Genomic DNA, 21,191 nt, shown 5'->3' on the forward strand with positions numbered 1-21,191 from the left:
CTGTTTGTAGTGAGCCTCTGAAAAAGCTCCATTTAGAGGGTTTAAGTAGTCCAAACACTTCGCCCCACCCCTCTACCTCAACAAGAATTGGCACACCCAACCCTAGACGTGAACGTGAAACATAGGGCTAAGTGGTAGGGGCGAGGGGAGAAATGGAACTGGGCCTTGGTTAAGTTTCAGTATTATTATGGCATTAGTGGTGACAAAATGTTATGTTGCATGATATGTTTTAATAAAATCAACATATTTATGGTATAGGGTCACTCAGAGCAAAAAGATATTAGTGTAAAGTCCAAGTAAGTTCAAAATCAGCTCTGACTTTGAACCAATATTGTAGAATGATCGATAAGTGATGTGGGTCCATTAAGATTCTTGTAGGGATTCTGCAAAAATCCCGTAGTAGTCCTTTGTCATAAGCGTATTGGAGAATATTAGCAATGCATGTCTTTGGTCATCCGTAAGAAAACAATGTCACCCTGTACATCAACTAGGATCTTCAACTAGTTAGAGAAGAGAAGATGAAATAAGACAAAATGAAGCAGTTCAAACTGGAATTCTATGCTCTACTCAGTATTTAATTGAAGTTATCAAAACTGTACAATGTTCAGCAGCAAAGGCGTCCATCGATGTGTCCGGCACTTATTGTATCTGAAGAAAAATAAACACGTTTTTGATGCAATGTAACAGTTGGAAAGTGTAAAAACATTTCTGTAGGACCGTTCAGTTACAGAACAAAATAAGATAGAATTAAGTTGGCTTGACTTAATTTGGCTTGAAACTTTATATTGCCAGCTTGAAACTCAATTATATATTTGAATTGCTATTATTATTGTTGTTATTGTTATTATTATTATTATTATTACTACAGACCTCTTTGTATCTCTCCCTTTTTCATCCATCCTTTAATACTGTATTCCTTTTGGCTTTATCCAAAACTTTAAAAGTTTTGTCTACAGCTTTATTTGTCATCATTCTGTTTCAGATAAAGAACAAAAGTGTAAAAACAAAGTCCTTCAAGTTCGAGTAGTACATGTTTTCAGATAGACCTCATAGAGGCTAGATATTCTATTCTAGTTAAATATTAATAGCACTATCGGCCAATTAAAACCTACTTTTGTCAAGCCAACTTGCTTACAAACTTTCCTTCCTAGTTTAATATCAGTTATCTGGGGGCAGGACTCAGTGAGTAAAACGGTCACTAATTGATGTACTTGTGCTGGAATCATGCAATGCTCATGCAGTTCTGTTTTAACCATGTCTTACTGACTTTAACAGCTGTCGTTAGATTACGAATCTCTCCTTGTTGATCTGTGCTTCCAGTCTGGTTCAGCTGGAAAAAGAATGTTGCATGCAATGTCATCATGTATGGTCAACATATGAAACACTTTTCTTTCTTTTAAATTAATCACTACTAAACAGTTAGTTATAAAAAAAGAAATAAAAATAACTGAAATAATAAAAAAGAAAACTAAAACTACAGCCCCCTCCCCATTCCAGCCCGCTAACCCACCCTCTACTAACCTCCCTTCACTGTATTTTTTTCCAGAATAAAATACTTCAAAATAAGACAAAGCTTTCAGATCAAGCTTTGCGTCATTCATTAAAAGGAGCAGCTCAAGCAAATATGCTAACCAAGCTAACAATGAAAGAAAGGTAGTAACAATTATCATGAAGCTACACTGAATAAAAAGTGATGCGCTGGATTTATTTGATTCAAATGTGTGCATCATTTCCACATGAATAAAAAGTTTCACACTGCAGCTGCACAACGGCTGACAATAGTGCATAAACGGTGTTGATGTAATAAACTTATGTGGAAATAATGCAAACATTTAAATCAAGCTAATTCAATCAGGGATGTAATAGTGCAATATATCATATTGTATTGTTCTGTATCATTGTAACATGATTACCATGTTAGCTTCTGGCTACAGCATTAATCTTAGTTAGAAATGTTGCATTTTTATAATGTTGAATTATCTAACAAATTTTAAACAGTAACATACAGTCATATGCAAACGTTTGATGCACATTTTAGTGCACAGTTTTTATGTATTTGCAGATTTTATTAGAAAAAAATAAGATCAATAAAGTGCCATTACTTTTACACATGCCACATTTTATATTATTTTACTTCAAATTTGTTACATTTGGCAAATAAATAGTAATTCTGCATTAAAAGATGCAGAAATGTGTTCTCTGTAGATGATGTGTTATTTACTTGCTTCCATTTAGAAAATCAACAAAATGCGTAATTTCACCTAAACTTTTGCACATGACTGTATTAATGCAAGCCATTTTCAGCCACCCCTTTTTTTGATGTATCCAAAAATATAAGGAATTGAGACACCACTGTATCATACTGTGGCATGCACCGTCCCCCGGGCCTCGCTGCAGAACAGGATGCAATGTCTGGGCGGTGGAGTTCGGGACTCACGTAACCATTCCCATTACCACTCTCTCACAAAGCTCTTCAGTGCTTCGTTCTTCTCCCTGCTGTCCTCACAGTGCTTCGTCTTCTCCCTGCCGTCCTCGCAGTGCTTCGTTCTTCTCCCTGCCATCCTCGCAGTGCTTCGATCTTCTCCCTGCCGTCCTCGTAGTGCTTCGTCTTCTCCCTGCCGTCCTCGCAGTGCTTTGTTCTTCTCCCTGCTGTCCTCGTGGTGCTTCGTTCTTCTCCCTGCTGTCCTCGTGGTGCTTCGTTCTTGCTCGGGGTTCAGGCCTTACCTTCCTGCTGGCTCTCGTGGTCGTCATCAGGGCGCGTGCCACATATACCAAATTGAATTACAAATTTTATGAGTTGCTCTACCCCTAAGTTATTTTTCTTTCAGTTAGCATAATGCTAATTGCAGGCTAGTCACCTTCATTCACTGTTAGTAACATTAGCATTTCTGACAGAACTGTTCATGTAAGAGTCTGACGAGAGTTCATCAAGTCAATTTAGTCGAACGTGCGACATACTGAAAGGCTCGGTGCCACCCGCGTTGGGTAGGTTGAGGTTTTCTCCTGCTGTTGTGGTCCTCAGAAGCTCAGAGGAGAACGAAACATCAGCTGCAGGCTGGGACAGGAAACCAAAGTCAGAGTGAGTCTGAACCGAGTTCTCCAGGTCACTATCGGCAATAAAAAGTTCAGCTTCACACCAGCCGCCTCCAGAGTCCTGGCTGCTGCTGGCCGAAAGACTCCCCTGCCCGTCCACTTCTGGAGTTTCCATGAGGTCTTGGACTGAAAGGGACTTCTCCAGCGCTTGACCCCCATTGCCTGGAGAAAGCGCAGCCAGAGGATACATCTCCATCTCCATCTCCATCTCTAGGCTCATGTGTCTCCGCCAGGAACCGTCCTCCTTGGCACTGGGCCTGCTTTTCTGCTGCAGTCTCCCCACCGCTGGCTCTCCAAGGGCCAAATCCTTCTGGGGCCTGGTTACATATGAAGGTGGGTAGTCATTTGGGTTGGATTGAGGTGGGATCGAGCCATTGTTGGTGCGGCCTGACTGGGGTGCCAAAAGGGGCAACTGAAGCCTTGTAGAAGCTGTTGACAATGGAGGTGGAGGGAGGAGCCCAATGTTGGGAAAATGCATCCTGCTAGAGTGGATGTTATTGGGCATGAGGATGGGAGGTGGGCTCCCACTAATGGGCAGACCCTCAGAGGTGGGTGTGTTCAGAGGCTGGAGTGGGGAGGGGCTAAAAGGTGGAGCAGAGGTTGGGATGGCTCCCCCAGGAGGTGATCCAGATGAGTTGTTGAGGTTGAAGTTGAGCTCATTGGGGGCTAGTATGAGGTTGAGGCCCTGGGGCAGGTTGGAGTTGTTTGAGCGGCTGAACTGCGAGTCCTTGCTGAAGGTGGAACTCTGGTAGTTGGATGTCTGCTCCAGCTCAAACAGCGGCAAGGAGGAGATATTGATTGCCGAGGGGGAGCCCTTACGCAGGACCTGCCGGTAGATATCCAGCAAGGAGTCCAGCTTAGATTCAATAGACTGGACCTGGACAGGAGACAGGGACAGACTTTACTGCTGGAACTTCAAGTTAATTATTCAGTGTCCAAAAAAAAACCCAAAACAAAAACAAAACAAAATAAACAAAAAAAAAAACAAGTATCTCAATCTTTCCAATCGAAAGCACAATTGGTCTTACCTTTTTTTATAAATCATGTAATAAAGGTTCACTTCAAGTGATTTTGGGGCATTTCTATTGACCCATTTCTCATTATTTTTACACAATGTAAAGGACAGCTGTCATGTTCAAAAAGTGTAGAAAAAAATGGAGATACATGTTTGTTTGTTGTTTTCGGACAGCAATGATTTGAAGTTCTCTTAAATGCAGTTTTGCAGCATGTTAAATTCAGCAAATAACCATGCATTAAAATGTGCAGAAGTGTGTTCACTGCAGAAGATGTAGTAACTTAATTTCACAAAATCAACAAAAACATGCAGGGGTGCCCACACTTTTGCATACTATACATGCATGGCAGCATAATCTCACATTGAAAAGCCACCTGAAATGTCCCCTTTATTCTGTTTACATGATCATATCTTAGTAAGACTAACACTCTTAGTTAATGTGAAATCACTGGTGTGCATGTAAATGTAGTAACTGAATAGATTTTTAAATGATCTTGAATGGTGTTTATTATAGTACAACCCCAATTCCAATGAAGTTGGGACATTGTGTAAAACATAAATAAAAACAGAATATGATGATTTGCAAATCCTTTTCAACCTATATTCAGTTGAATACAGTATAAAGACAAGATATTTAATGTTCAAACAGATAAACTTTATTGTTTTTTTGCAAATATTCACTCATTTTGAATTTGATGCCTGCAACACGTTCCAAAGAAGTTGGGACAGGGGCAACAAAAGACTGGGAAAGTTGAGGAAAAACACCTCTTTGGAACATTCCACAGGTGAACAGGTTAGTTGGAAACAGGTGAGTGCCATGACTGGGTATAAAGGGAGCATCCCTGAAAGGCTCAGTCGTAAACAAGCAAGGATGGGGCGAGGTTCACCACTTTGTGAACAACATTGTTGAGAACAATGTTTCTCAATGTGCAATTGCAAGGAATTTAGGGATTTCATCATCTACAGTCCATAATATCATCAAAAGATTCAGAGAATCTCTGCAAGTAAGCGGCAAGGCAGAAAACCAGCATTGAATGCCTGTGACCTTCGATCCCTCAGGTGGCGCTGCATTAAAAACCCACATCATTCTGTAACTGATATTAAAACATGGGCTCAGGAACACTTCAGAAAACCACCGTCAGTGAACACAGTTCGTCGCTCCATCTACAAGTGCAAGTTAAAACTCTGCCATGCAAAGCGAAGCCAGATATCAACACCACCCAGAAACGCCGCCGGCTTCTCTGGGCCCGAGCTCATCTGAGATGGACTGACGCAAAGTGGAAAAGTGGCCTGTGGTCTGACGAGTCCACATTTCACATTGGTTTTGGAAATCATGGACGTCGTGTCCTCCGGGCCAAAAAGGAAAAGGACTGTCTGGATTGTTACCAGAGCAAAGTTCAAAAGCCAGCATCTCTGATGGTGTGGGGGTGTGTTGGTGCCCATGGCAGGGGTAACTTGCACATCTGTGAAGGCCCCATTAATGCTGAAAGGTACATACAGGTTTTGAGCAACATCTGCTGCCATCCAAGCAGCGTCTTTTTCAGGGACGTCCTGCTTATTTCAGCAGGACAATACCAAGCCACACTCTGCACGTTACAACAGCGTGGCTTCGTAGTAAAAGAGTACGGGTACTAGACTGGCCTGCCTGCAGTCCAGACCTGTCTCCCATTGAGTTGTACATAAAGCAAGAAAGGGAAAGAATTCCACCTTCAAAGTGTCAACAATTATTGTCCTCAGTTCCCAAACGCTTATTGAGTGTTGCTAAAAGGAAAGGTGATGTAACACAGTGATAAACATGCCCCTGTCCCAACTTCTTTGGAACGCATTGCAAGCATCAAATTCAAAATTTGTACATTTTTGCAAAAAATAATAAAGTTTATCCGTTTGAACATTAAATATCTTGTCTTTGTGGTGTATTCAATTGAATATAGGTTGAAAACGATTTGCAAGTCATTGTATTCTGTTTTTATTTATGTTTCACACAACATCCCAACTTCATTGGTATTGGGGTTGTAGAATCCGTAGAAGGAGACAATATGAATTAGGGTCATAACACAGTGTTTGTCTGTTACTCACCTGCCTCTCCACCTTACACACTCTCCCCAGCATGCTTACATCCTCCAGCAAATCTCCATCAGCCAGCATCTTCTCCCTCAGCTTCTTATCCAGAGGAACCTGACCCTTCCCCAGGATCTGATCCACCCTGAGACACAGAGAGAATTACAGTTACGGCAGGTAATAAAACTGATAGGAGAACCATAAGATCCATAAAAATCAGTCAGTGTGTTGAAGGATTAAACAGACTGAGAATTCTGATGTACCAAAGATGGACACTAGAGTTCAAACATTTGGTACCACCATTAAGACGTTTATTGCACATTTAAATGCAATAAAAAAGTGTCAGATAAATGAACAACATATCCTCCTAATACGCTAGTCCTTCCCAAATTTATGAGTTTATATAACAAATAATTAGTGGAAAGTTAACAAATACACAAACAAATCAATAAATGGATGGATGGATGGATAGATGCATGAATGCTTCCAGAATGATAAACAGAGCTGTAGATGACTAACATAGTTTAAGTTATAATAAAATGAATATTCATAATATGGTATATTTTAAAAGTGGCAAGACAAAGCTAAAAAATAAATATTTACAGTATGTTTATCTGCAAATTTCTTATTCTTGTTGCCTAAACACTTCAAATACTGACTAAAACATCTAAAATACCTTTTCTTGTGTAGTTCAGAATACTTCAGTCTGCAGTGTTTAGGGTATTGTATATAAAACAACCAAAAACATGAACATGCAAAGTAATTACAAACTTGTGAACGCTAGTGTATATGAATAATGAAACAAAGAAGTGTTCATACTGACACTGCCAGAAAATTGTGGTTAACCACAAGAGTAATAGCGTCCTCCAACTGTATTCAACAGAAACAAACCTGTTTCCAGCAAATCCAGTGTAATTCTCACAGGTTTAATTACAAATTGTGAATATTTTACTGCACATGTTCAGTTAGTCACAACCACAAGGTGGCATCAGCCCCTTGGAGGGGAATATCCTTCACCAGTCAAATCCAGAGGATTTCAAAAGGGAGACCTACTGTGTAAAACAACCTGTAGGAGAAAACATTCACTTAATGCAGACATTTAAAAAAGAAACAAAGAAAACGATACCACTAAAATAATAACCATACTGTTTTTCAATACAGTTACAGCTGTAATACAGAATAAATGAAGTGCATCATCCACTGCGCTGCAACCACTGACTTTCTTAGGAAAATCCACTGAAGAAATCATAGAACAAAGGTGATCAAGAGAAGACCAACAGTGACTCTCTAAACCTGGCCATTGAGTCCAGTGTACTGTCCATCAAAACTGCAAGTGACCCATTACTAACCAAGGAGAGACACTGCCTCCAGGTCAGCCATCTACACACGACACAATGGCTATAATAATAATACAGTTTCAAAAACAAGTTCAGTGTCTCTAATGATGTGCAGTGAGCATTTCTGTACTTGTCTTGTGAAAATAAATAAAGATTAACTGAATATTTAGTGAAGGTCAAAATGTGAAGCCTGGACACACAAACTTTTCACATTAAAAAAATAAAAAATAAATCATGGACGATCATCCTGTGTGAAGTAAAAGTGACTGCTGTTGTTGTTTCCCAGATCCTGATGGGTTAATGGAAGTCTTGAGCTTGGCCAAATGCCTGATATATGAGAGTTGTTGGCTATGTGACTAATATGCATGTATGTGCTGGCTACATTGACCACTTCCTGCTGTATTGCTTTTGGCTGTAATACATACAGAACTAGTATATGAGAAGAAAAAGCCTTGGGGTGACTGTAGGGAGAGAAAACAACATACAAAAGATTTACCACATATATAGACCATGTGAAGACATGGCCTTGCCTCAAGCTTATGCAACACAGGAGGATAAAAAGGACACTGCTGATCCATTCAAGTGAATTCATAGTGCCTTGAAATCAGAGCTTTAAACCAATGTGACCAATAAATAAAACAAACAAAACAGACAGTAACGTCTTTATATCAGGTTAAAGGAACAGATCAAATTTACGTTTGTTCTCACTGAGATCTACAGAAATACAGACAAAATCCAGCCTTCACTCTGGCTGATAACCCTGTTTTAGCTGTGTGATATGCTGTTTTTACGGATAACAGTGTCTGAAGCAGATGTGTGATGATTTAGGCCAGATGTCACGGACACTATGCGGACCTGGACCTTTAAATGATAAACTATGGAGAATTATTTAATTTTGACTGAGTGGCCCTATTTTAATCGATGTAGCTTTCCTAGTATTTACGGTAGCTTTAGCGGCTGGTGTGCCTCATCGCATGCCTTGTAAAAATCACAGGTGAAGCTACACAGCCAATCAGATCTGTGCATTACGTTGAGCACTGAGACTGGAGTGAGTGTCGCACACACAGGGGAGGGACGAGGCGAGACAGAGCAGTCGGAGAAGAAAGTGAGTCAGAGGGAAGTTTTTTTTACATGATGTGATCTGAAAAGAGAAAACTGACTAAATGTTTTGTTGAAAAATGAATTGTATTTTATTTGATTCCACATTCAATTGACCTATATAAGATGCTGATATACCTACTAGGCTACTTCAGTAAACAGACTGGACCGTATTGAATTTTAATTAATGACCCCTGATTTAGGCATTCAGTTAGCACAGTGCTAATTGGTAGAGTGTAAGTTTTCATTATGTGTTTTCTACATTAGCCTTGCAGCTCTGATGTACAACTAAAGAAGCAGACACCCTTGCTGATCAACAGCAAGGTAAGGTCAAGTAAGGGTAATTTGAGGTAAAGGCAGGAAACTGTGTAAATATGAATTTTCCCAAACTATTCTTTCACTCTCATCAGCCTGAGCGCATGTCAGTTTATTATGGGCTGTATACACCACCAAGTTTGGACACTTCTAAAGGAACCTAAACACATTTTCATGAATGTTTAAATGTTTGTCTCTAAGACAAATAAATATAGTAATATCTAATATAATATGTCTGAGGTCTGAGAAAATAATTATTTTCAAATAATATACATTTCAGAATTTCATAATATTTAGAATGGCCCTCTTTAGCTTTAATGACTGCATGACAGCTGTACAATGGCTGTAAGTTGATTAACACAAACAAGCCTCTGACAAGCAGGATGCACTTGTACGTCATATGAACATGTGTATCAATGGAGGATGCACGACTCCAAATAAAATGCGCTTAAATTTGAAAAGTGGCCTAGAAATAGCACAGAATCATTAATATTTTCCTTGTCATTTTACTTTTCTATGTTTTAATTTTTCAAAATTCTCTAATATTCTGCTGTTTATTTCCAAGTTTAAATTAAATAATGGTCCAGATTTTCTTTTTCAGTATTTAGTATGTCCACTCTTTGCCTTTCTTACACTTTCCACTCTCTCTTTGGGAGAGTTTTTTTTTTTGAAGACATCTGTAGGGATATTTCTTCCACACCTCCGAAGTTCAGTCTTAGAGGTTGTTTACATTTTCTGTTTCTCACGATCCAAGTAATCCCAGACTCTTGACCCATAGTGTTCAGACTCTGTTGAGTCTGTTGGGTTGTCTTTTCACAGTGGAAAGCTGCATGTTGAGAGTACAGCTTGATTTTCTCCTCTCTCTCAAAGATGAGAGCTATAAGTGCTGTTTATCTGATTGGGACAATTCTGGTGGTCTACCAGGTTTTACACACAGACTCATTTTCTCTGTATATTTTATTTGAACTTTTTTGCAAACTCACTTATTCTCGACTTTCTGCTTTGTGTATTGACTTATATCTAACCTTATCAGAAATTCAAAACTTGTAACTGTTTTGACTAGAAATTAAATAAATAAAAATGTGATCTCTGACATACGCACAGTACTGTATAAATATATACATATACATTTTTAAATGCCCTCCAACAAGTGGTTTATGTGTGTGTGTGTGGGTGGAGGGTTTGTGGTACCTGGTCTGTAGACTTTTGATCCGACACAGCATGTCCAGATGTCCAGCTGAATACTGCTCGATCACGTCTTTCACATCATATGGACGCAACGTTTCTTTAAACTTCTTCTTTGCCACATGGAACTTCATGATCCTGAAAATAAAGCACATAGCATATATATATAAGCAATGGACAGAAAGCCCGGGCATCATCACACTGGCTAAACAAGTGACAGATGCTTTCTAAGCTCCAGTATGAAAAAATTAAGCTCACTTGGAAGGAAGAAAACTTGGCTGTACTTTCATATTCCAGTCAGTAGGGAGCAGTAATGTAACTCAAAATAAAGTAACTCAAAAGAAAAGGTATTGGAGATAAATTAATAAAAAATGTTTGGGAACTGTTATCAAAATATTTGGGCCTTGTTCATTTAAAATTAAGTCTAAGTGTATTACTTTCAGAGAAAATATTATGGCATGGTTATGGTAACCAAACAACTTCAAATCCGATACCCTGAGAAAACCTCAGGCAATGCTTGAGATCTCTCTATCTCCTATTTTCTCTCTCTTTCTCGTCTCATGTACACCCACCCACGATCACCCTACAGCTCTTCCAAAGCCCACTGTTGAAAGCTGGAGGGGCTTCCACAGCAGCCTGTCAATACACACTGAAGATACTGTAGCACCCTAATGGTGCACTAGCACCTTTTCTCACTGCATTCTGCAACAGATCCCTCTGGTTTCTGGTAGTAGGTGTTTCTCTGTTTCTGTTTTCAAATAAAGGAACCATATCAAACATGCTTTGGACAGTCTGAAGCACATCTTGCCGTTTCTTACTTGTGTCGATGTTACGCAAAAGTTTTTAAAAAGAGACTAAAATACAGACTTATGGCTTTTGGCAGTGGTGAACCCTCAGCGCCTTGCAGGCTATCAGAGAAGGCCTAATGACTAAATTGTAACTAAGTTCATTTTTATTTAATATAATCATCATGCTTGCTGTGCTTAAGCTCTGGAGGTATGGCAAAAATGTTCTTGCTTCATTGTTAAGTTTTGGCTGAAAGCAAAAGGGTTCAATTAAAATATATTCATGGAAAACCATGGAAAACCATGGAAAATCATGGAAAACATGGAAAACCAGTTTACTGCCAATATTGAAATCTCTCCTATTGGTTAGGACTTCAGAGGTTGAACTGAAGTTCAACTTCATGACTACATAATTAGGAAAAGATAGTGTAAGCAATCACATCTTGATTTCCAACTGGGTGGGATTTTTTTTGGGATCAAAATAAGCAGAAAAAAGTCAGGAGTGTATACCGCAGAATTCAAATAAAATTTAAATATAATGCTTAGCATAACAAAGCAATTACAATCTGCAATCACATTCGAAAGGTATAGAAACTCAAAAGTAATATCTCTGAGCTTCTATGGCTTAAATCAAAGAGATGGGTTACCTGACCGCTCGGATGACTGTCTTAATGGCTGGCTGCAGATCATCAGCAGACATTTCACAGTGACAGCCTTTGTCATCGAAAGTGTCCTCTGCTCCCACATTAGACTCACCTGTTTACACACACACACACACACACACACACACACACACACACATACATACATGTCAGCTCTCTCATTGGGTCAAACATGGTAAACCCTCCAATAATCCACTCACACGAGTGCGGTATCATCACGGTTGAAAGCTGTCTTGTCTATTAGATAACCTGCACAAGAAGAAAGACAAGGAATAAGAGAGAAACTGAGAAGCGCAGGTAATGATAGGAGGAGAAACATACTGAGAGAGTTAAATGAGCTGAAATGAAAGAGGTAGTTAAAAAGTGGGAATCACAAAGTATGACTGCAAATATCAGTAAATGAAAGAAAACAGCCACCTATTACTGTTAAAACCTGACCAAAAATGCTGATGTTGCTATCACTAAATTAAAGCAAATAACCAACCATTATTATCAGTGAATGAGAGTGAATGACCACCCATTACTACTAAAAGTCTCACTAAAATGTTAGCATCACTGGAATGAAAGCAAACAGCCGCTCATTACTACTAAAAGTAGTACCAAAATATTAATGCTTCTATCATTAAACAAAAGTGAATGACCACCCATTCCTACTAAAAGTCTGAGCAAAAATGAAATTGCTGTCATCAGTAAAACTATGACTATTACTATCCCCATAACTATACGCACAGGATAAAGCTAATAAGAGATATTGCTTATTTTCATTATTAAACATGTCATGAAGGTTGAGTTTAAAAAGAGTCCAAGAGATTATGATAGGCCTCGCTCTCTCTGGGTGGGTAGGATGGAGGAAGCATGTGCCAGCCTTTACCCATTTCAGCTTAGTAGTGTAATGAGGGATCGGGGTAAAGGGGTAAAGATCCAAATGAAAAACAAAAACAGAAAGAAAAAGGCAGTTCATATCTAGAGTGCTAATACTGCACCTTCACCAGCGTTGAGCTATGAGGGCGAGCTCTCTGTTGCTGTTGCCAGCAGGTGAAGTATCCGGTCAAACACTTTTGTGCCTCACCTACGGTCATCTGTGGCCAAAGATTACCACCAGCTTTCATAGCAGGTCATGTGAGGACAGTTGAGGATTGTGTGTGAAATCCATAATATCCAGACTTAGCCACACAAGGCAGTATTGAAAAAAACAGGTTTGGGATTTAAAAATCAATAGCAATCATAAGTCACTGAGAGGATAGAGGTCTACCGCTTAAACTGTACTGTAATGGACCACAGGAACCAATTTCACTTTTTGTAGTATTTTTAACAAAAAGAGAAAAAAACACAAATCTTTCAGTTAGAAAAGCCTCAGGTTTCTTCTGGTTAAGGGCGATGGCTTCACTGCTGCACTGGAGAGTAGCTCCAGTAACTGACTTACCCAAGCTGTACCTACAAATGGATTATTTCATAGTAACTAATGCAAGCTTTACAGAATGTTCACAAAATCCATGAAGCCTAACAAAATACTAGCATTTTAAACTGGAAACTCAAACATTATGTAGCGAATCTAAACTCCAACCTAAATTCATTGTGTTGAACGGGAATGTCCCGTAAAGATTGTCCAAAGAACACGTTTGTGGGCAGATCGTGGAAACGTCTGTTCATTATACATAATCCACAGATATGTGAGAAGAATCCTTGGCTCTGTGTTGCACCGAGAAACACAAAAGTAGACAGAAACACACAGAGACAGTGGAATGTGACCCTCTCTTGATTAAGGCCTTTGTTTTGTCTCGCTGGTTGCCGGCTAGCCACAGGCAGGGTTGGGAACGTTGGGATTGGGATTTTGTGGAAGTGGAAGGTTGAGGCTTGCAGACAGGGATCTGAGTGTCAGTAAAAGTGTGAAGAAGAGAGGAAAGTGAATGTGTATGTTGGAGTAAGTGTGTAGGAAAACCATAGAAATACTGGGTGAACCTACTCTGTCAGGACCAACAAATGCTGAGATGGGCCCTTTTCCATTTCTTATTTTTACCCCTTTCAAGTGTCACCTTGCCCCTTGGAACTGAGTCATAAGGGATAGTGGTTGAAATCTTCCCCTACGAAATGGGACCCTCGAATAAAGAAGAACATTATTTCATTAACAGCTACTAGTGCTGCACTATATGTGATCCCTGCCAGTCTGCAGTGACAGCAGAGGAGGGTAAAGCTCAGCAACTTCACTGGTGGAAAGTTTAGCTAGCTAACTACAAGACATTAGCATGATATTTTTAATGCTTGCTATGAAGAAAAGGGTCATAATACATTGAAATGACATTAAACTTAGATAATAGAGTGGCTACGATATTTTTAACAGAAAATTCTCACATCTGTGGGTTTCTTTGGTTGCTCGCGCAGCCATTTTGCCAGTTTTTCTTTTTTTCTCATATCACTCCGTTTGGAGTGAGCCTCTGAAAAACCTCTGTTTGGAGGGCCATATAGCCCTAACATTTCGCCCTTCCCTTCTATTTAAACAAAAATCAGGACACCCTACCCCTAGGTGTGGTAGGGGCAAGGGATGAAATTTTATGGGGCCATTGTCCCCATTCAAAAGTTTGCATACCTTCAGTGCTTAATACTGCATATTGCCCCCTGTAATGACAGCTTGTGGTCTTTTGTGATGGTTGTGGATGAGGCCCTTTATTTTTTCAGGTGATAAAAGTTGCCCATTCCTGCTGACAAAGGCCTCTTGTAAATTCTTGGGTTGTCTTGCGTGAACTGCATGTTTGAGATCTCCCCAACACGGCTCGATGAACCTGAGGTCAGGAGGCTGTGAGGGCCACTCTGGAACCTTCACTTTTTTCTGCTGTAGCCACTGAAGAGTTGACTTGGCCTTGTGTTTTGGATCACTGTCATGTTGGAAAGTCTGACAGTTTACCATGTGCAGCTTCCAGGCTTATGAATGCAAATTAACCTGGCTATCGATTTTGGCTGAATTCCCTGTGCCGCTGTAGCTCACCTACACCCAAAACATCAGAGATCCACCTCCATGCTTCACAGCAGGGATGGTGTACTTTTTGTCATAGGCCTTGTTGATTCCTCTCCAAACACAGCATTTATGGTTGTGACCATAAACTTCAATTTTAGTCTCATCACTCCAAATGACTTTGTTCCAGAGGTTTTGTGGCTTGTCTAGGTGCTGTCTGGCTTATTGTAAGTGGGCTGTTTTTGTGGTATTGGCGCAGTAATGGCTTTTTCTGGCAACTTGACCGCGCAGCCTATTTACATTCAAGTACATCTTTATTGTGCATCTTGAAGCAGCCACACTACTTTTTACAGTGGCCTGTATTTTAGTTGAAGTTTCTTGTGGGTTTTTTCGTTGCATCCTGACCATTTTTCCCAGCAGTTGTGACAGAAATCTTTGTTAGTTTACCTTACCTTATCTTGGAATCAACAGAACTCCTAGTTTTATAGTTCTTTATCAGGGTTTGAACACTGATTGTCATTTTCATTATCATCTTTTTATATTCTTTTCCTGATTCAAAGAGGTCTTTTCTCACAGGTCCTTTGACAGTTCTTTTGCTTTCCTCATGGCTCAGTATCCATCAAAGTCAGTGCAGCTCTGGATAAATGTGCAGGGGTCTCTTAAGAGCTAAGAAACCCATTGACTATTTATGCTTAAATAATAATTACAATCAAACAAGTCACAGGTGTGGAAATTTACCCTTAATAGCCATTTAAACTTGTATCAACTTGTGTGTATATTAACATGCAAGGGTATGTAAACCTTTGATCAGGGCCATTGCAATTACAGAAATGCCTTCATCTGACCACTATTCCGAAATAAAATAACAGCATTCTGCATGATCAGTCATATTTTTAAAAATTTGTAATATTTCACTAATTCTGTCAGGGTATGCAAACTTATGAGCAGAACTCTATATAAAGGGCATATGCATGGTCCCTGTTCCTGGCATTGTATAAAAAACATAACCTAAGTGTGTGCGTGTCTGACAAAACCTCTTTATTAGCAGACACAGAGACACAGATTATCAGAGACACGGTGGGGAGGGGGGGATTCTTTGCAGCATCACCCACGCAGTGATGACCCCACAAGGCATGACTACACTGTGACCCTTCACCATACCAGAGAGATAGAGGGATAAGGAGAAGAATAGGGTCACTTAGCAGGACAATGCCTCACCAATGTCAACACCATTCCCCACTGAACATTTTTCATGCAATTCATTTTTTATTTTAGTGTTACTATGAAATGCAATAATTTCATCTAAATTATTTGTAGTCATTGAATATATGATAAATATAAAATGTATTACAGAAATCCCCAAAATTGCTTTTGTGACTAATTTTACATTATTTTGTTAGCGCTTTGGTTTATTCAGGTAGCAGTAGCCTACCAGACAGAGTTAGCTAAATTTGTCTGGTTCACTTGTGGGCCGCATCGCTGGTTTGTTCTGGTCCAGTACACGGCTTTGTTCTCGGTCCAGATCTGGCCCACACACTGTACAATGAGAAGATCTAGAGGATATGTTCCATATCTACACTGTACATTGGATATGTCCAACTACATCGTTGGTCCATAACATTCATGGCAGAATTGTCCCACAAACGGTGGCAAGATGCAAAATGGTATGAAGCTGTCCAGGGTCTGGCCCTCTTCTGGCCTGAATGCCTAACATCAACCTGGTAGTCAACCAGAACTCACATAGGAAAGCCAGAATCGGCCCCCAAAACTGTCTGCTATATGGGAAGCAGTTCCAGCCTGTCTATAGTAAGCTAAGTTGGTCATTTGTGATGTTTTAAAAGTAGAGTAAAATGTGGTTTGCTCACATTTGTAAATAAAAGTATTATATTACACTTTACTAGTTTGTAACACAAGTGCCTTAACATGAGCATTTGACAAGTTAGTGTTGTTAAGTTAGTGTTGCTATTTTTTGTAGTTAGTAGCTGTAGCCATTACAGTTTTATGAAATGTAGTTAATTTTTGTGTAGCTATAGTGAAAATTTTCGCTACAGGCTTCAGACAATCCATGCAAAATGAACCACAAAATGAACCACAGAACGCAGGCTGGTGGCGACTGCGCAACCCAGACTGAGCCGCAGACAGTTCGAGTAAACGGGCATGCGCTCGCCCCACTCGCTGATCAGCACTAACTTGTAGGCTAGTAGGTCTCAGCCGAAAAGTGAAGAAGAGCCGTTCTGTCCTTTCAGCAAAAATCAAACCACCTTGGGAGCCAGTGTCTTGCAGTGTCTTGTTCACACTATCAGTTGGGCCTGTTCAGTGTGTCGGGTGGAGATTCACATTCTGACAATCACGTTTTAAAAGTAGCTCAAATGTAGTGCACTAATTTTCAAAAAGTAGCTAAAAAGTAGCCACTACTCTTTTTGGAAATGTAGCTAAATTGTAGCTGCTAAAAATTTTGGGAAAGTAGCTACAAAGTAGCTAACTACTAATTTTTCAGTAGCTATTCCAACCCTGGTTCAAATCGGAATTAGGGCTGCACAACATTGACTATCGATATTGAATGCTATTGCTATTTTATTGCTACAGACTGTGATAATGATATTCCTCTCACGGTATATCATAATTGTTCAAAAAAGAAATACAAAAACATTAAAATCTCCAAAATAGTACCTTCACAGCAGAAAGCAAAAATGTTTTTTAACTTCTAATGTAAAAAAGAATTTTCTAAGCAATTTTGAAATATTTTTGTCGGTCCATTCATCATGAAATGTTCAAACAATGTAAAGAGCAGCTGCTCAAATGATGCAGACAAAATACTTGACATAATAAATAAGCTAAAATAAAATTAAAATACATGGTGGGGCTGAGAATAAAGCAGCAGACAGCAGAGGCTCTATCTTGGCAGGACACCTTCAGAAACCATCACCACCATCTTCGCTGTGATTGAATATCAGGTGGTTAACTTGCTGCCATATGCCATTGCCAATGAAAGTGAAAATCCATGTACATTAAACATGGGTCAATCACAGTATTAAGACATTAACCCACAGTGATGGGGTTTCGTTTGAAGGTACAATATGGAAAGCTGCTAGCATACGGTGTGGGCTCATTGTGGATTTATCCTTAAGAGTAATCATCTCTGGTCTCAATGACCAGTCATTTACTGAGTTCCTCTCTTCTGACTGCACCGGTTGCAAATGGAACCTGGGCACTGACAAATGACGGAATATAAAACACCTGTCCTTAAGGGTGTGATGTTGTACAGGGGTAATTATTTTTATGAATTTGACAAGAACATGGCTCGCAGGTGGCAGACCCTCTGAAAGGTCTGTGATGAGCCTCAACAAACAATCCAAGCTAATTTCTTAAAGTCAGTGCACATTAGAAAACAGTGCATTTTCCTTCAGTATCGAAACACAGAGCTTGAAATATCTGTTTCAACCCAACTGCTCATGTCAGATTCGTTTGGGTTCATATATAATTTTCCAAATGTGTGCCCACCTGAGTTTGGGTTCTCAATGCCTGCCTCCCACTTAGAACAGACCCTTTCCTGCACTTCCTCCTGCTTTTATCCTTCATTCTTCATCTCTTTCTCTACTTTCAATTACTTTTTTATATAGCATAATACAGCAGTCACCAAACAGTGTTGCTGACGGAGGCCCACACTTGTGGATAAAAATGGATGGGAAATAAAACAGTGAGTCGGTTCAGGAGAGGCCAGTCTGCTTTATCAGCACAGCGTGAGAACAGCACAGTATAGAATGTTCATCCAGACTGAAAACTCTTGGAATGATGTTTGAAAGCATTGTTTGAGAAATAAATTAAGTGCAACTGAAACACATTTGGACAGCTGTCATTATACTGTATATGTTATTTTATGATTGTAATTTGTCAAGCCTACTAAAGAACTGTTTGTTTTAGTAATTTTCACTTTCTGGTAGCATTTTCATGGGTCACTGTTTTCAATCTGGGATACCATATGAATGCCCTAGCAATCACTTAGGATTTCATAAGTTCATCCACAAACCTATGGACTGTACTGCTAGCATTAGCACACAGCTCTTCACCTTCTACTTATACAGGGTGATTCAAAAAGATTCAACTGATTTTAAAGCGCCATATTTTTTACAACCTTGAGCCGCCTAGGAAACAATCACATATCAACTGAAAGTAGTTTCTGTCACTGGAGGATGGCTCCATTCAGTCTGTGAGGAGATGAAGACCTCTAAGCAGAAAGCATTCTGCATTCTCCACTTCAATAAGAGTGAATCCATCAGTTGTGCAGCGTGATTTTTGTGGGCAGTGAACTTCCAACAGCTCAGAGAGTTGGTTTCACAACACTGGATGATCACCCAAACTGTATTAAAAGAGCTGTGAGAACAGTGACAACTGATATGCTCAATCGAGTATGGGATTGATCTGACCATGGCGTTGATGTTGTTCATGCAGCTGGAGGAGGTTCATATTGAGCACTTGTAAAACTACACAATAAACTTCATGATCACTTAAACCACTTAAAGTTTACTGCATTGTTCTGGAATGATTTACAAGTGAAATAAATCATTTTCAAATCAGAGGAATCTTTTTGAATCACCCTGTATATAATTTATATCACAATTTTTTAAACTAGAGAACATTGTACAAACTATTTTTAACTATCACCCAGGCCTAATCTCTAACAGACTTGCTCTGACACATTACGACATTCTGTTATCTACAAACATTAACCAAAGTATTTTGCATAGCTAAAAACATTAAAAGGAGCAATTTGGAAGCCTGAATTCTGCCCATGCTGTTGTGTTATTTGCTAAGAGGTGGACCATAAGCTCCATTACTTGTTAGCTACATTAGCCTAATGGCACCACTGTAAAACTAAAGCAGCAAACCTCAGACACCAAACATGTCTTGGCTGATTGATTAAATTCCTTTACAGCACCTGAAAGAACAGGAAGTGGGGGTGGCCATCAACAATTCAAGCCAGGCTGCCAATCAGGAGAGAGCTCACCATCAGTGGTGGAGCGTGACTGACTCTTGAGGCGGAGGGAGGGTCTGAAGCGGGTGCGGTCATTGAAGCTCCAGCTCTTTTGGACCTTGGCTGGACTGGAGGTCTCAGTGTTGATCTCAGCACCTGGAGAGCGGCGGTCAGTCACCGATGTTTGTCTGCTCTTAATGCTCTGACCCCGAGGACTGGCCATCCTCACCCGGTCCTTAAAGCTCAGCTTCTGACTGATAGAGAGAGATGAAGATCAGGAAAGAGAGAGGAAGAAGGGCTCAATATGGTGTAATATAATGGTTTGCACACTAATCGTACAATATGCCCAACCTAACCTTCATTTTCATCTGGTGGGCAAGTGACTTTAAATCATTAACTAATGTCTTCAATGGGCTATAATTAGTTTTCAATGGGCTATAAAATTAGTTTAATCTAAGATCAATTTTTGAATGTTTTGTCTGCACTGAGTATTTGTACATTTACATTTCCCAGTAGTACTTAATTAATAATTAATTTACATTTCTGGCATTTGACAGAAGCTCTTATCCAGAGTGACTTATAATTTGATCATATTACACAGGGAGGCGAAGGTGCTGTTAGGAGTCTAGCCCAAGGACTCTTATTGGTATTGTGTTGGATCTTCACACAGGTGGGGACTGAGGTGTTACCCACTTCCCTATACCAACCACAATAACAATATACCACCATAACTGTTGAACACAGCATTTTTATCAGCCTTCAGTGATGATGGTCATGAACCTACATCTTTACCAAGTCCGTACCATGATGCATTTCTGGGTGAAACATGGTATCAGTACAGGTCTCTGAGCTAGCTAAGCATTTTGATAGGTGGGGATGGTGGGGGGGGAGGAGAAACAAGATACTATTGGTTATTATTACATTGTAATGGAAAATTACCAATAACAAGACATTTGTCTTATAAATTGTGTAATCTGGTGAACCGTGCTTAATAGAAATGGTTTCATTCCAAAACACTATATCCATTTGTAACTTTTTTGGATGTAATGAATTTTTGAAAAGACTAAGAGTTGGCATATAAAACAACTTTTTAATTCTCTAATAAAGGTAGTATTGATCTTACTATAACATTGATATTTCTTGTTATATATATACTGAATAGTTGGTAATATTACGACACAAACTATTAAAAATTTAATGAATTAATTTTAGGCCAAATTCTGCAGGCCTGCCGAGCAAACCACATGCTGCACATGTTCTCCATTGCCATATGCCTGGAGGAAGACCATCAAGAGACCATCTTGCTCTACAGCGTGAGCATATGCTGCATTCATATGAGGTCGAAACGGAATTACCCAGAATATGAGATGCAGACTGGGATGTTTCAGCTGAATGACCTCCATTTCAGCAAATTGAATTTGGCAATAATGTGGTAATATTGTCTGAACTGTAATGACTTATCTACACTGCGTTCTTCTTCATGTTACAGCCCTGCCTCATATACGGGTTGAAAAATCAGCAGCAGCATTATGCAAAGCAGTAGCATTATGCAAAGACCATGCTAAGTAGTCCCCATGAGCTTTCATTTATTTTAAGCCCTCTGTGTATCAAACATCTTAAAGTACTGATCTAGAACTTTTGGCTTTCATCATCTTAATGGGTACAGCTATATAGACAGGACAGCTGATAATTACAAATAAGCACTTCTACTCTTAGTGTACACA

At 39.5% G+C, this 21,191-nt stretch overlaps 1 protein-coding gene across 1 annotated transcript in view; it reads right to left on the reverse strand.

The window, feature by feature from the left end:
* Positions 1 to 2,576: 2,576 nt before the first annotated feature.
* Positions 2,577 to 21,191, reverse strand: part of kcnq5b (potassium voltage-gated channel, KQT-like subfamily, member 5b) — a 167,773-nt gene continuing 149,158 nt past the window's right edge. The window contains exons 10-14 of the mRNA XM_017721803.2: positions 19,501 to 19,721; positions 11,534 to 11,642; positions 10,108 to 10,239; positions 6,185 to 6,311; positions 2,577 to 3,970 (exon numbers count right to left, since the gene is read on the reverse strand). Coding sequence (XP_017577292.1) covers positions 2,933 to 3,970; positions 6,185 to 6,311; positions 10,108 to 10,239; positions 11,534 to 11,642; positions 19,501 to 19,721 — 1,627 coding nt within the window. The 3' untranslated portion in view covers positions 2,577 to 2,932. The remainder of the gene's footprint in view (positions 3,971 to 6,184; positions 6,312 to 10,107; positions 10,240 to 11,533; positions 11,643 to 19,500; positions 19,722 to 21,191) is intronic.

The sequence above is a fragment of the Pygocentrus nattereri genome, chromosome 12, assembly GCF_015220715.1.
Source record: "Pygocentrus nattereri isolate fPygNat1 chromosome 12, fPygNat1.pri, whole genome shotgun sequence".
NCBI classification, from domain to species: domain Eukaryota; kingdom Metazoa; phylum Chordata; class Actinopteri; order Characiformes; family Serrasalmidae; genus Pygocentrus; species Pygocentrus nattereri.